This window comes from Danio aesculapii, chromosome 7 (genome assembly GCF_903798145.1).
Source record: "Danio aesculapii chromosome 7, fDanAes4.1, whole genome shotgun sequence".
Classification (NCBI taxonomy): Eukaryota; Metazoa; Chordata; class Actinopteri; order Cypriniformes; family Danionidae; genus Danio; species Danio aesculapii.
This window is the reverse complement of record NC_079441.1, coordinates 39,463,103-39,479,560: the sequence shown is the minus strand read 5'-3', so window position 1 is coordinate 39,479,560 and position 16,458 is coordinate 39,463,103. Positions and strand designations below refer to the sequence as shown.

Here is a 16,458-nt window from a genome sequence, read left to right as displayed (position 1 = left end):
GAAAAACGTTTTTTAACTTTTTATTAAAAAAAACAAAAAAACATCAGTATTATTCATTCATTCATTTTCTTTTAGGCTTAGTCTCTTCATTAATCTGGGGTCGCCACAGCAGAATGAACCACCAATTTATCCAGCATATGTTTTACGCGGCAGATGCCCTTCCAGCTGCAACTCATCACTGGGAAACACCCATGCACTCATTCACACATACACTACGGACAATTTTTAGCTTACCCAATTCACTTATACCACATGTCTTTGGACTGTGGGGGAAACCGGAGCACCCAGAGGAAACCCACGCGAACACGGGGAGAATATGCAAACTCCACACAGAAATGCCAACAGACCCAGCCGAGGCTCTAATCAGGGACTTTCTTGCTGTGAGGCAACATCCCTACCTACTGAGTCACCGCGTCGCCATCATGATAATTTTACTCTTTGATACTAAGGGTGACATGAACATGAACTGTCAAAACCCTCAGTGAGCCTGAGGGTAATAAAAATAAAAAGAACAATAAACCCCGCATTAATTGTCAATCTAACAACACTTATAAATAAATTAATTGTGATTTAAATAAAAGAAAAATATGACAAGTTAATTTAAAAAGCAACACAATACGTCAACTAAGTAGTGTGTTCATTTGTGTTAGGAAAAGAATGCACTGTAGAGGTGTTAGGGAACACCAGATAACAACCCCATTTCAGAATAATCTACAGTAATTTAATGTTTAAATATGAAAAATCTTCAACTGAATCAGGCCTGAATCTTGAGCAGCATGAGGAGAAGTTATCTGTGACAGCTGTTTCCCACCACCCCACATCCAAATTCTAGATCCCACTGATGCTTGAACTGAGAGGATAGAGGCAATACTGAAAGATAATAAAACAAAAGCCTGGTTAATAATTTAAAAAGCTGGAAACTGGTAACCCAACATCCATGGTAGAAAAAAAACAAACACTATGGAAGTCAAGGTTAGCCTACAGGTTTCCAGCTTTCTTCAAAATATCTTATTTTGTGTTCAACAGAAGAAAGGAAGTCAAAAGGATTTGGAACAAGTGAAAGAGAGAATAAACGATGACAGCAAGTTTAGTTTTGAGCTAAATACGCCTTGAATAGGCGACTAAAGCTCATTTGGATTACTTAAGAATCTGACTCAATATAAACGATGGACACATGTGAAAATTCTTCACTCTTCTCTCCACCTCTCAGTGTGAAAGACGCTTCCACTTTCTCTTCCTCGAGAGTTTTATTTAGACTAATAGCAGTTCCACAAGATGTTTATAAACTATAAAACCTACATATTTGCTTTTATCTTAAGAAAAATGCATGATGTTTTGTCCTTTGCGTCGTATGAGGCTATTGTGAAAATATATTGCTCATTTTCTTCAAGATGTCTTTTGTTATTTCCCATATTACAAAACCTTTACCTGACACATCACACCGAATTCTCCTCAGCTGTTTGGTAACAGGAAGTGACGAAACTGCACTAGAATCATGTCGCTTTAATAGAGGTCGGCGGATTGTTGGAGAACATTAGCAGCAGATCATTAACAGGGATAAAGACTCACTGGAACACATCTGCTCATCTCTGCTTTTCTGACAGGGGAGTTATTCCAGCTACCTGGGACTGTTTTATAAACGAACAGCGCTCGGACCAAACAGAAGAATTCCTGCAGGAATAGAATATATTAATAAAAAACTCGACCTTTTCATTGGATACACCGTGAAGCTCTGAAACAGCTGTGATAAAGAGACTTGTCATTATCACCGAAGGTTGGTGAGCTTAAAGTTGATATACGTTTATGTTTTTTCGGCTTGCGATGAAAACGAGCTGAAAAAAAAAACAGTGTTAGTGTCCCAAAATCTACTGTGCTGCCTATGTAGTCAGCATCGCTGGCGACTTGTGAGTTGATTCGCGGTGACTCTTTTAGCAGTCAGTCCGTTTAAGACACAAAATGTTTAAAAATGGGGAAAAATGCTTAGTTTTAACGTTACTCATTAAAAAAATCCTTGACTATTGGTACCTCACTGACCCAATTCAGTGTTAAGCGATTTTGTTTAATTTATAAGGGGATACGATTCAATAGTTAATGTAAATACTGCTGTACAAAGCCTACAAATATGATAACACCTTTTATCTTGCTCGCTAAGTTCAATACCAGGTAAAGATAATTAGTGCTAAATGATGGTGTAATTTTTTAAAATGATTATTACTTATGTGTGAACCAAGGCATGCCTTTGAAAGTATTAGTCCTTTCAAAGTGAGTCTTGACTTTCCAGAACTTTCCATGTCTGCCCACACCTCTAAACTTGTTGCATTCAAAATGTCATATAAACCTGATACGTGCTGGAGATTCTTTCACAATTAGTACTGATAACAGTAGAGCTCGCTGTTGTTTGCTTGTATTTAGATCTGTAGAAGAACAACATGTCTTGGTGTTTGGAATGCTGTTTGTGGGACCAACTGTGGTTTTTAATGTAATCTTGACATTCAACATTTGCCACATAGTCATCACGTAACCTCTCAGCATCCATTACTTTACTTCACTGCAAGTCCTCCCCCATGCATAGCCTCATGGATAGTCAAATGTGATCCTGTCTCAAATATCATACTTCACATAGGGTACATACTATTATATGTGTATTAGTATATTATTTGGACATGGTACCTGTAAAAATAAAGTTTGTTTATCAATGGCTACATCTATTCTTCCATTAAGAAACTTGACATGAGTTAGGTTATGAGTTTTTCTGTTGATCACAAAAGAAGATATTCTGAAGAAATGTCGAAAACAATTAACACCGTTGACATCCATAGAAAAAGAAACAAACTCCATGGAAGTCAATGGTGTTTCCATCATTTTTCAAAACATCTTTTTTTTTGTTGTTCAACTGTTGTGAAACGGGGTTGAAAGAAGGTACAAGGTTTTACTTAAGGTTGATCTGTCCTTATAGAATGTTCTTTAAAGATAAAAAAACACTCTTGTGTTTCTATGGCGTTGATGTGAAAAATCTATTTTACACCATTAAAATAGTTTAATTAGGTTTAGTAGTCTAATTTAATTAAGTTTAATAGTTTAATTGATTTTTAAAAATGTGCTGCTCTTGTCGTGGTTTTTGGCTGACTGTTTATCAGGGAATTATGGGATTTCAGATGCCGCCATCGTCACATTTGACAATACTACCTCAATATCCGTTTATTTGTTTATACTTCACATTTTAACTTCACATTTAAGACTTTGGATATTAAAGGTTATGCTCACTTTTGGTAGTATTACAGCAAAGCGTGCGTGTATTATTGCTTGCTTTTTGAATATAGTGTTTAAATCTGGAAAGGGTGATGTGGGATGTCAGAGGATGAATCTGGCAGCAATAATAATAATAATAATAATAATAATAATAATAATAATAATAATAATAATAATAATACATGTAGTATATGAAGAGTTCAGATGGAAAAGCCTCTAAACGCCATGTGAAATTTCTTTTAATTTGAGTAATTTTCTCAGCCTCCTATGTTTATGTTCAGTTATTAAATTTTTAAAGGCAATGAAAATAACCCATTAATCACCAAATAAGTAATTACTTGCTGAACCTACTCACAAGAGCCTGAGAAAAATGTTCATTTTTTACTCTGAAAACTGGACTGACACATTTTCAGTTTACTTGAACTTCTATGTTTAGCTGCTTTGACACAAGCTACATTGTAAAAGCGCTATAGAAATAAAGATTAATTGAATTGAATTTAAAGAGACAATTTTAGAAGGTGTTTAGAGGCATCTGAACTCTTCATATGTAGATCCACTGCAGTATTGACCATAGCCCAAGTGATGTCTATTAAGGATGGTAGTGTGCTGATTGTGCTTTCACAGCATGGCTCCACTTTAATTTAAAGAATGGAGGAAGATCCTTTAAAATGAGGAAAAACCCTGTCTCAGGGTTAACATGGATAAGTGGATAAGTGGATAAGAGTAGCATAAGCCAGTTTGACAGGACTGTGAAATGGCGTAATGTAACAGCCTTCAGTTTCAAGTCAACTAACCAAGTGTCTCTTTAGTCCTCTGTTTGTCAGTTTATTCTGCAGGATTGAAAGATCAATGCTGTTAAAGGTGCCCAGTGTACTTTACTTTGTGTCTTTGAGGAGGTACTGGTGTGCCTTTCACTCTAGCTGTAATGTAAGAACAGGCTTTGTTGATTAGAAACCTTTTAAGGCCACTGACAACCACTATTTTTAAAAGACACATCAAGCAGCTGAGGTAGTGTGTTATTATCAAAACCTTAATTAATTTAGTGTAGTTATTGGTTAGTACTTTATAAAACTGATTTTAATGACATCGGTTTGATCAAATGTAACATTTTCAGGAAGTATATATACTGTCTGGGCTATTTATGTTACAGTCTGTCTTTTGCAGATACAAATTACTCCTATGAAAAGTCTTTGGTTGCAGGCAGCTGTAGGGAAGTCTGTTTTTCATATCTATGACAGAAACAGAAGCTTAATTTTAGTGCTTGGCAAAAATTTATCGCGATTTAATAAAATAAAGGTTTGTTTTGATATCATTTAAGTGTGTTAACTGTGTATATTTATTATGTGTATAAAATACACTCACAGGCATGCATATATTTGAGACATTTTTAATTCATATCTCAAGTATATTTGATACAAATTATACATAAATGTAAACATCCATGTAGCAAAATTGTTTTGTATAGATATGTTTCAATGTGTGCGTATTATGTATATGTTGTCAAGACAAACTTTTATTTTTATATGCATGTGATTAATCATTGACCAGCACTACTTAATTTCTTTTCCTCAGTAACCGATTCAGACGCTTGTATCAGTTGGCCATAAAACTCAAAGACGGCATCAGAGTTCATCCAGCTGTCCTCTGGTTCAGTCTGTCACACCTTTGCCAAATATTGATTTCCATTGTTCTAGATAGCAGTGCCTCATCTGTTACTCACATTGACAAACACGTGCTGTCAAATAAATATCTTATTTTGAGAAAATAAAACAAATGGCAACACCTGCTGCTGGACTGATCATGCATTGAACCTTTAATTATACATTCATGCACTCTCATACCTGCTTATTTAGAGTCTTTTCATATTCATAAGTAGAATTAACCCACCGAACTAATTCAGACTAACGAAAACTGGTTGATTTGCGGTCAGATTTGGCACAATCTGCCTGGATTATTTGCGGTCAAGTGATCTGGTGTTAGCTGAGCTGACAGCCTCCTCTTAGTGCCATCATGAGAAGCCAGAAAACAAGCTCCAGAGAATTCAGCAACCATTTCACATCTGTTCACACATTTGTGAGTTTGCCCTGACTGCTGTTTCATGACAAGTAGCAAAGGAATGTGGAACAGAGATTGAAGGAAGATAGAGCTGAGGAAAAACCATGAATCGAGGACTGAACACTTACTGTAAGTGTACTTTACGAAAAGAATGACTCAAAAAGGTGTAAATGTTGGAATGTAGGTTGCAGGGCAGAAGGTGTGGTTTGAAACACTTAATGGCTCGGAACTGACTAAAGAGAAGAGGAAAACTGTGTGTGTGTGTGTGTGTGTGTTGTATGTGAGAATCTGTGTCTATTGAAACTGGGACATCAGTCGCTAACTAAGTTCTTCCATTGTGTTGTTTATATAAATTTGTGAAACCTGTGTTGAATTTGTATATTAATGAGAAATGGCAATTGGAATGGGATGAATGTAGAAACAACAAATCATATGAAGTGAATCTATTTGTAAATGAAAGAAATAATTATCATGTTGAAAATAGACATGTTCAGGTGGTGCATACAGTAGATGTAGAATCAAGACTTACACACTCATATTTATTGAAAGTGACTTGTGTAAGAATATTTTGATGATAAAATATATTTTGATAGAATGTGTATTCTTAAATGATACTAGAGAATTTTTACTCTGAAATATTTTATGGGAAATGTTTAAAAAGATGTCTTCCGTAGCAATTTTTATGATTGATCAAACTAAAAGATTGTATACGACTCATTTCAGTGTTGTTGTTTTTTTTGTACTATGAATGTTTATTCAGAAAGAATTGGTTGAGAATGCTTGCATGTTATGTATTGTATATTTAGTATAGGTTTTGACATGAATATAGCCAATGTTGCTGATATGGCATTAAAACATAAATAAATAAATTTGTTTGTCAAAAATCTACCTATCAAGTACATTTTGAAGTTGCTTTCTTGCAGTAATATACACTGCCGGTCCAAAGTTTGGGGTAATTTTTTTTTAAATGATTCATTTAAATGAATAATTTAAATAAAATTATTCTGTTCATCAAGGCGGCATTATTAAATGTAAAAGAAAATGGTTAAGTTGTTATACTTATTTATTAAGGGAAACACGGTGGCACAGTGGGTAGCTCGATCACCTCACAGCAAGAAGGTCACTGGTTTGAGCCCTGGCTGGGTTTCTGTGTGGAGTTTGGCTGTTCTTCCAAATTATTACCTTGAAATTATTACCTTAGTCATTATTGCTATTACCATTAATAATACTAATAATAATATTATTAATTAATAGTAGAGTGATTTCTGAAGGATCATGTGACTCTGAAGACTGGAGTAATGAAGCTGAAAATTCATCTTTAAAATCACTGGAATAAATGATTAAATTAAATTATAAACAACTTTCGAACAGTTATTTTAAAGTGCAATAACATTTCACAATTTGTTCTGTATTTTTGATGAAATAAATGCAGCCTTGGTGAGCAGAATAAGCTTATTTTAAAACATTTAAAAATCCTACTGACCCCAAACTGACAGCTAGTGTATCTTCATCCTCAAATTGTCTAATGGTTGTGTTCATTGACATTAGCCTTTTTGAAAAAAAGTAAAAAAAAATAATAGAAATAGATTTTTTTTTTTCATGTATTAGTCCATACAGTTGTCTGTATAGTACACTAGTAGATGTTTCTTACCGAATCACAGTTGTTGTGTAACTTGAGTTTGCTTAGGTGGCATGATATAATCTTGCAGGCATGATATAATCTATCTCGCTTTTTAAGCTCCAGGGTTTACATTTTTGTGGCCAGTCAACCTTCATCCTGTCTTTTTTCCTCAGTATTGGGTGTTTGCAAGAGCAATACATTTATTCATTTAGAACATATCGTAATCAAATGTAATCTGTGATTTTAATTTAGGGAAATGAATGCAGAAATACAGAAATCAAGAGAGAAGTTGTTTTCAAAATGTGCTGCTTAATCACAGTTAACAATGTGCGTGTAGTTATGATTAGGAATGGGTGTGTTTTAGGGTTAGTTGCATGTAAGTATTCACCATTACAATAAAATTATTTATTTAAGTGCTGAATAATTACAGTAAACAATGTACTTATAGTTATTATGAATTGGTATGACTAAGTTGCATATAATTATACATAATTTATTGTTAATAAGAAGTAAACAAAATGGTAATTAGTTAGCCTCATCCGAAATTTGAGCAAAAAAAATTTGTTTTTGTTAGATTTGTTATAAATGTCAGTTTACGTGAACTAAATTGATAAAGTGATTTTAGTTTAAAGGCAGGCACAGTGGCTATATGCCATTTTTGACAGCAAACAAAGGTGTATTGCAATAATACTTTGACTGAGTGTGGAGTCATGGGAGTTGTCCTCGTCATTTAAATCCTATTGTACTGCAGAAATCATCTTAAAGAATGAGCTGAAATGTTCAAAACTTATTTGTTATCATGGTATTTGAAGCAGCAGCCTGATCTCATGAGAAAATGTGAGTATTTTACGTTTTGTCAGTATAGTGGCTAATTCGTACAAGTTCAGTCGTACAAAATTGTACGATTTTAAAAAGGAGGCGTGGCACCCAACCCCACCCCTAAACCCAACCGTCATTGGAGGATAAACAAATCGTGCTAAATTGTACCAATTAGATCATACGAATTAGCCACTAAAGCAAAACGTTACGAATTGCCGTGTGAATGTGTTGGAAGCAGAGTAGGGCTGAAAGCTGTTGAAATGAGTGTTGAAGCAATTGCTGATGAGAGACAAGCGTTATGCAACATGCAAGCAGCAGAACTTTTATTATGCCACAGTCCATCGCTTCTTCTGGTCATGAGCATGTGTTGAAGAAGCAGCACTGTTTTATCATACTAGATACGTTTTATGGTTCTGTTCTAATGCTGCTCTCTGTAGTCTAATAAATACACCACACATCTTGGTGTTTTCCTGTTTTCTATAAAACCACAGTGGACCTGGTCTGTGTCACTAGTTAAATTAGCTAATTTCTCTGGATTTGAACATTTTTAGAAACATTTGGGATAAAGAACATAAGCCAGCAAAAAATATAACCCTGTTCCAGTGCTTTTTAAACATTCATACACATTGTGCCTTTAAGGCTGGAATACATTACATGACTTTTACATGACTTTTGCCCATATTTACAATCTGGAGTAGTTTTTGGTTAGACACTGATATCATGGACCTTTGTGAAGTGACACAGACTCTGGTATTCGTAATCTTCATCCTTCACTTCAGACATATTTAATATTGAGTTGATAAATTTTGAGCCAAATTTAGTACAAATTATTGTAATTTGAACACTTTTCTGCGTGGGTTGAAAGTCTAGAAGTGTGTGATGTTCAGTTTTTGTGGTGTTTGATGCCCAGTGTTTCTGGTCAGTAGATGTATGATGCCTAACGTTCAGTCCTAAAGTCAGTTTAGAGTTTTAAAAATCATGTAGTGTATTCCCGCCTTTACAGAGGAAAGCCAGTCCTGTGCCATGATCACCTCTGGGCCTGTCCTGAAGGACACCACTGATATAAATAACACCAGTCAGATCCAGCTGGAAGGATACGGGAACTGGCTATTTGGCACCTGATTGTCTGAAAGCAGTTGATGTTTTGATGCTAGTGAGAAGTCATTTATATCTAAGATGATTTAAAGGGAACTGTTTAAAAATATCATGTGGGTTCTAAGTGTTACACATTTGTCATATACATAAACCAGTAAGAACATCTGCTTTTGATAATTTCTCATATTATGTTACCTTCTTAAATAGGATTTCCTAAAATTAAATTGAAGTGGTATACAGGGGCCTTGATCTGATGACAAGTCCAATCATGAATCAATCCTGGACACTTTTATGCAGGAAATGTAACAGAACCAAGCTTTTATGTGACGAGTTGGCGTTTTGAGGTCGTCCCTCACAATAGTCTCCCACCCTCAGAGCTAACAAAGCACACCCTCAATCTGTTGTCCTCTCTTTTATGTCTTCTTCAACTGGTTCTCTGTCGCTCTTTCTTTTTCAGGGCCACTGCTGAACATTAGTCCTCATCCCGTGGAGTGGAAACCCAAAACCTGAGCCATGGAGGAGGATTATTACCACATCCTTGGTGTCACGAAAAGCGCATCTCCTGACGATATAAAGAAAGCGTAAGTGCTCTGTGTCCTGTCATGGCTGTCTATTTTTACACACTGGTCATAGCAGAGCGTTAATGATAACAGGGACTGTGCAACACAAGCTTCGTGATACTGTTTGTGTGAGACTTCTTTATTGCTCATCTCTGCTAGTGTTAGTTGTTTTAAGCCCTTGCTTCTAATGTTCTTTGAATAAAAAATAAATAAAAATAAATCAGCCCTCTCTTTTAATATCTTCGTTTGGAAATAAACAAATGCAGACACAGATAAACATTGCTGTGTGTGCTTACTGTGACATTGCTGAGGTTGAGATGGAAACACTTTCACTGTGGTAAATATAGAAAGGATTAAGAGAAATGCTTTGGCAAACTCTCTTATGTCCTGACAAATTGATAAAAGTTTTAAGAAATTTGCCATTACCATCCATATGATGTATTATAGTACATAGTTTTAAATAATTAATTTCTTATATAATAAATAATTAGTTTCTTGAGATGCAGTTATGGGAAAATATGAGATTTTTTGTTTTGTTCTGAAAACTACTGATGTTATTTCTTTAAAAATAATAATTATATATATCTATCAGAATCAGTTTTATTGCCAAATGTGCTTCACACACACAATGAATTTGTTTTGGCTACAGAAGCTTCCAGTGTACATAAAGTGAGAGTATATATATATATATATATATATATATATATATATATATATATATATATATATATATATATATATATATATATATATATATATATATATATATATATATATATATATATATATATATATATATATATATATTTATATTTATATTTATATTTATATTTATATTTATAATACACACACAGTTGAAGTCAGAATTACTAGCCCCCCTTTGATTTATTTTCTTTTCTTTTTTTAAATATTTCCCAAATGATGTTTAACAGAGCAAGGAAATTTTAACAGTATGTCTGATAATATTTTTTCTTCTGGAGAAAGTCTGATTTGTTTTATTTCGGCCAGAATAAAAGCAGTTTTTAATTCTTTACAAAACATTTTAAGGTCAGAATTATTAGCCCCTTTAAGCTATATATATTTTTCGATAGTCTACAGAACAAACCATCATACAATAACTTGCCTAATTACCCTAACCTGCCTAGTTAACCTAATTAACCTAGTTAAGCCTTTAAATGTCACTTTAAGCTTTATAGAAGTGTCTTGAAAAATATCTAGTAAAATATTATTTACTGTCATCATGGCAAAGATCAGTTATTAGAGATCAATTAGAATTAAAACTATCATGTTCAGAAATGTGTTAAAATCTTCCATCCCTTAAACAGAAATTGGGAAAAAATAAATAGTGGGGCTAATAATTCAGGTGGTCTAATAATTCTGACTTCAACTGTATGTATATATAGGGGAGTTACTAAAACAATATTAGGTCTCATTTCATTTTTTGATCACAGTTGTTTTGGTTTTGTTATGTTTTTTTGACCAATTGTCTTTTTTTCTTTTTAAAATGTAGAAAGAAGGTTTTCATGCCTTTCTAATAGAATTAAACAAACATTAGCAGTTTATGCAAACACATGCCTAAAGTGTCCAGTAAATCCAGAGAAACCAATGCCGTGTAAACAAAGTTCCAGTAATGCAAAATTTCAAGGTATCACTTTATTTTGATGATCCTTTTAACTCATTTTGTTGAATTTAGTTTACATTGCATCTACATGCCAACTAATTCTCATTAAATTTTAAGTAGACTGTTAGGTTGGGGTTAGGGTTAGTGTAAGTTGACGTGTACTTGCAAAGTTATAGTCAGTAAAATGTCTGTTGAAGGAGCAGTATCAACAGATATTAGGGGAAGCCTTACAGCATAGTGGTGTTTAGTCACATTGTGTCCTTATTCATTGCTCCACACCTTATTCATCCACTCCCTTTCTAGAAAGGGTGTTTTTGTCCTTTGTTTTTCAGGTGAGCAAACAGCCATTGAAGCCTTGTTCTGTAGGTCACTGAATTTGCTGATGTTTAAGGGAGGATTTCTAAAGCACCGTGGTTTGGAGGGTAAACGCTATTAAAAGATGTGCAAAGGACAAATCCCCTGGTGTATGGAGTGTTTGGTTTAGGCCATTGACGCCGCAGGCTGTGTGTGTATTGCTGACTCAGGTTGAGTGTACAGGGATGCTGACCTGTTGTCACACCTACTGAAGTTAAACTGTGTAGCATGACCTGGATTGAAAGTGGTTGTTAAGAGCTGTGGGATTTAATTTGTGTGGGCAGTACAATACTTCCAGTGAAAGATTAGCATACTTTAACTTTTAATTGGATTTAAATACTGTTTGTGGTCGGCTTTTTTCTAAAATCAGCATCAGGAATTTATAGAGATTTATAAAAATCTTTATAGTCCTATATCTTCAGTCTTTTTGTTTGTTCATGATTCTTATATAATGAATTTCGTTGATTAAAAATTAGTTAATAAAAAAAAAAAAATTAGTAACCTAAACCTTTTTTGAGTATGCATATATTGATCACCCTCATATATGCTGTTGTTTTTGTAAATAATTTTGTAATGTTCTAGATATACAAATATATACTTTAGATTATCACTCTCGTCTTTGCTGTACTTTTAAATTGTAACTATATATTCTGCAGGTGTGTGTAGTTTTGGTGTCCTTCTCACATTTAAGATGTCTTGTTTTAAAAAAGGTGTGTGTGTGTGTGTGTGTGTGTGTGTGTGTCTGTCTGTCTGTCTGTCTGTGGTTTTTAGGTACAGAAAACTTGCACTAAAGTGGCATCCAGACAAAAACCCCAATGACAAAGAAGAAGCGGAGAAAAGGTTCAAAGAAATCTCAGAAGCATATGAAGTCCTGTCAGACGGTATTGGATATTTATTTGTTCGATAATTATTTTCAAATGATACCCTGTTCTTTTTTTATTATTGAAATTGAATATATTTCCTCTTATGTTTGTAAAGTGTAAAGAAATCTACTAATATAACCTGTCAGTAGTTGAATTGCTTGATTTATGACTGTTTTAAGGTGTGTTGAGGTTGACACATGTCCTGGTATCTTGGCTTTTTAAGTCTTTTACTTAAGCCAGTTCCTTTTTTCCTGTCCTTCTGCAAATGTTTTAATGTATTTTCATGCCTTCATTTGTTTTTTTTTGTTTTTTTGGTTCATCTTCTCACTGACCTTTTTATTAAATGTGTAGAGGTATTTTTTAGATGGAGTTTTCATTTTCCTTTGCAAGACTTGTTGAAAATGCACTGCCACTTGGTTATTGTAATCTCAACATGAAAAAATTGGTGCTTTTGCACCTGAGAATATAGATTTTGTCTATCTGGTCACAGGTGTACAATGCTAAAATATCTTTAAATTAAAAAAATGTCCACTTTCACTTCCAGGGGTGGTCGAAAACACCCATATTGCTTTTGTAATGTGGTTTTAGTCACATGTGTAGCCACTTGTGGTTTGAACAGCCAGTAAATACTTAAACATTTTTGGACCTGTTGGTGCAGCATGATAGCCAGATGGTGTTTAAGCTCTGCCATCTGAAATTGTAAGCAAATAATTTAAATAGCACAATGCTTCCTTAAAAGTCTTCCTTTTAACACAAAGCATTCAGTGTTGTTTGTGGTTATCTAATCTGAAACAAAAGCTGCTCTGTGTTTTTTCTGTTGTCTCCTTTCGCATTCATTTGCAAATCACTCAAACTTAATTCTCAATATTAGATTGAAGGATCAGAAAAGGCCTGTACACACAGCTGTCCATAGGCCCTTCTTCCCTTAAAAAAATAAGGGAAGAGACTGAAACAAAACAGAAGAGACATATAAAGGTGTAAACAGAAATGTGTGTCCCTTGTCCACTTTTTTTTAATTGGAAATAGGCACATTTTACAACTCTCCCGGCGAGAGCTTTTTTAGCTTAGAACAGATCATTGAATTTGATTAGACCAGTGTTTCCCAACCCTGTTCCTGGAGGCACACCAACAGTACATATTTTGTATGTCTCCCTTATCTGACCCATTCGTGTCAGGTTTTGGGGTCTTTTCTAATGTTCTGCCGAGTTGATTCAGGTGTGTTTGATTAGGGAGCGGTTGAAAATGTGTACTGTTGGTGTGCCTTCAGGAACAGGGTTGGGAAACACTGGATTAGACCATTAGCATCTTGCTATATCTTAAATATCAGTTGTAAACCAGACCTCGAACACGCCACAAATAGGTGAAAATGTTGTGGCAGGTTTGTGGAACTAATATAAAATATGTTAAACCGAGTGAAATTAAATACAGCATTATTCTTTTTTGCAGAAAACAAACGGAGAGACTATGATAGATATGGTAAACAAGGCCTGTCTAATAGAGGTAAGTGAAGTTATTTTCTTATTAAACGTTACCTGTTCACATTTGTTCCTGTTTTTGGAAATGTGCCTGTCCTCTAATGATTTATTGTTGGGAAAGGTGGCCATTATGATGATGAATACATGAGCGGATTCACTTTCCGTAACCCAGAAGACGTCTTCAGGGAATTCTTCGGAGGTCATGATCCATTTGCGGATTTCTTTGGTAGGTGCATGTGAGATTATTATTATTTTATTATTTATTGATTTAATAAAGCAAGTAATAAAAGAGGACATTCATAACATGCAGTTTAGTATTTCAATTTTTTAACAGTGAAACCACATTGACCCTGCATTATTTCAGAATAAAAAGCTTCTTGTCAGTGAAAACGGTGTTCAAAATTAGAACAAAACTCCCAAAGAGAGGAAATGAAGGTCATTTAATCTCTCTCGTTGTTCCTGTCTGTGTGACAGTAATAACGTGGTTCGAGTTATAATTAGGTAATTAGGTTTTGCATGAAATTATTGGAGCTTGGGTTCATTAGCTGATTAGCTTTATGTTAATCTACTATAATTATATTGTTCACTAAAAATACTCCCTTAACTTGGGTGTGTATTATGGGAAAATTTTACTTGCTCTTCTAAAAAGGGTTGTTTTATCTTTTAAACAGTTAAAATATTTATATATTTAATCTAATATTGCAGTTTTTTTTTCTGTGATACTCCACACAAAGGATCTTAATGCTTATTTTAGAAAAGGACATAACAGCGTCATGAAACTAGTCCATGTGACTTGCGTGCTACATTCCACATCTTCTGAGGATTATCCATGAATAAAGGCTTAAAGGGACAGTTGACTTATAAATTACAAATTACTCAGCCTCAAGTGGTTTTAAACTTTTATGAATATTATTTATTCTGTTGAATACAAAACAAGGTTTTCTGAAGAATATTGGAAACCAGCAGCCATTGACCTCTGTAAGAGGAACGTTTGTTCATTCTATGGAAGTCAGTAGTTGTTTGTTTTGCAATGTTCTTCAGTATATCTGACTTCAGAGAAAGTCAAACAGGTTTGGAACAAGTTGAGAGTGCGTAAATGACAGACATTTTTTTTTTTAGACCTCATCCATAGTTATGATTTGTTATATTGGCGAACAAATAAAATCTTAAATGCTTTCCACAATTCAAAAAACAAGCGTGCAAATCTGTCCCTTCAAATGTTGTTGAATACTGATATTGGTGAACTTGTTCAAATAGTCAAATAATTGTTGGACTCCTCACAGATACCACACTTTAGTCATCCGTTAAACACTGAAGTGCTTCCCCATGCGCCCTGACTCTAACTGCGGGGAACAAATGGCTGAACAGCATGTGTGTGAAACATACAGGCACTCTAAATATGGCGAGGGCGCTTGGACCAGCGAGCGGGACGAGAAGAGAGTGTGCATCATCCACTAGGAATGTTCTCAGAAATAGCTTCCAAATAAAAGAGCAGCAAGAGAAAGGCAAAGCTAATAGCTGTAGGCCAATGCAGGGAGAGAACGTTCGTTTGTGTGTGTTTTTATATGTACGCTTGAAAAATTTCAGTGAACTGAGAATTGTTTTTGAATGGGTCAACTGTATGCAGATACGCTTGGTTTAGGTTTCAGGAGCACCATCTTTGAGGATAGAAGGTCATTGGTGTTTACCGGTGTTTATGTAGCTATGACAAGCGTGAAGATTTCAGTGGTGGTTCTGCCTGCCAAATAAAACTGCTTGAAGGAGATGGCGAAGTTCATGTGAAGGTGCTGTGCCTGAAAATGGGGAAATATTGATCTAGGCATGTTTCAGCAGGCATATAATCTAAATGTTCTATTTTACAACATTTGCTCACAGAACTATGAGGATGGGCAAAAATAGACCTACATATCCCCTGTTGACCTACGTGTTCCCATTAGATGATGATAATTAAAGCTGCATGTTACTACTTGTTTTACTGCCACCACATAGTCGTTTTCTGTATGAAAAATGATTTAATTGTTATATATCATGTTGTTATTTTTAAACAAATTTTGTTTTTATAATGCATCATACATTTCTTAGTTCATAAGTGTAATAAATCATTATACCACAATTATAAAGATTCATTTAAAGGCATCATATTTAGCTTGGTTGTAATAAAAATAAGTTTGTGTAACTAAATCAAGCAGACTTTGACCTTTATTAACCACAGTGAGCCTGAAATGATGTTTTTAATTTTAGATGTATTTTATGTTTTCATTTTAGGTGTCAATATTAAGACAATTTAGATTTTCAATTTCATGACATCTTTTTTCCAATTAAGCTCTTAATTTAATTCTTTATTTATTTTATTAGCCAGTCAGTGGTTCTCAACATTGTTTCTGTACATAATGTTTCATATATAGGTGAAATAGTGCTTTTCCTTATTCCTTCGGTGTTTAAACAGTAATTTTGTGAGTACCGAAAAGTTTGAGTGTTGATATTACATATTTTAACTGTGATTCGAAATGATTCAGTATTCAACCATTAAATTGTAGGGAGAGAAAAACATATCAAATATATTTTTTATAATTAGCAAAACCTTTTGAATTTTAAGTCACTAAATGGCTTTATTTAACCTAGAAAGTTTCCTGATGAACCACAGTGAGCCTGAAATGATGTTTTTAATTTTAGATGTATTTTATGTTTTCATTTTAAATTTTAGGTGTAAATATAAAGACAATTTAGATTTTCAATTTCATGACAT

At 34.2% G+C, this 16,458-nt stretch overlaps 1 protein-coding gene across 1 annotated transcript in view; it reads left to right on the top strand.

Moving 5' to 3' along the window:
• Positions 1-1,483: 1,483 nt before the first annotated feature.
• The window catches only part of dnajb6b (DnaJ heat shock protein family (Hsp40) member B6b), a 37,964-nt gene continuing 22,989 nt past the window's right edge, over positions 1,484-16,458 (top strand). The window contains exons 1-5 of the mRNA XM_056461908.1: positions 1,484-1,774; positions 9,297-9,420; positions 12,146-12,255; positions 13,684-13,737; positions 13,834-13,938. Coding sequence (XP_056317883.1) covers positions 9,353-9,420; positions 12,146-12,255; positions 13,684-13,737; positions 13,834-13,938 — 337 coding nt within the window. The 5' untranslated portion in view covers positions 1,484-1,774; positions 9,297-9,352. The remainder of the gene's footprint in view (positions 1,775-9,296; positions 9,421-12,145; positions 12,256-13,683; positions 13,738-13,833; positions 13,939-16,458) is intronic.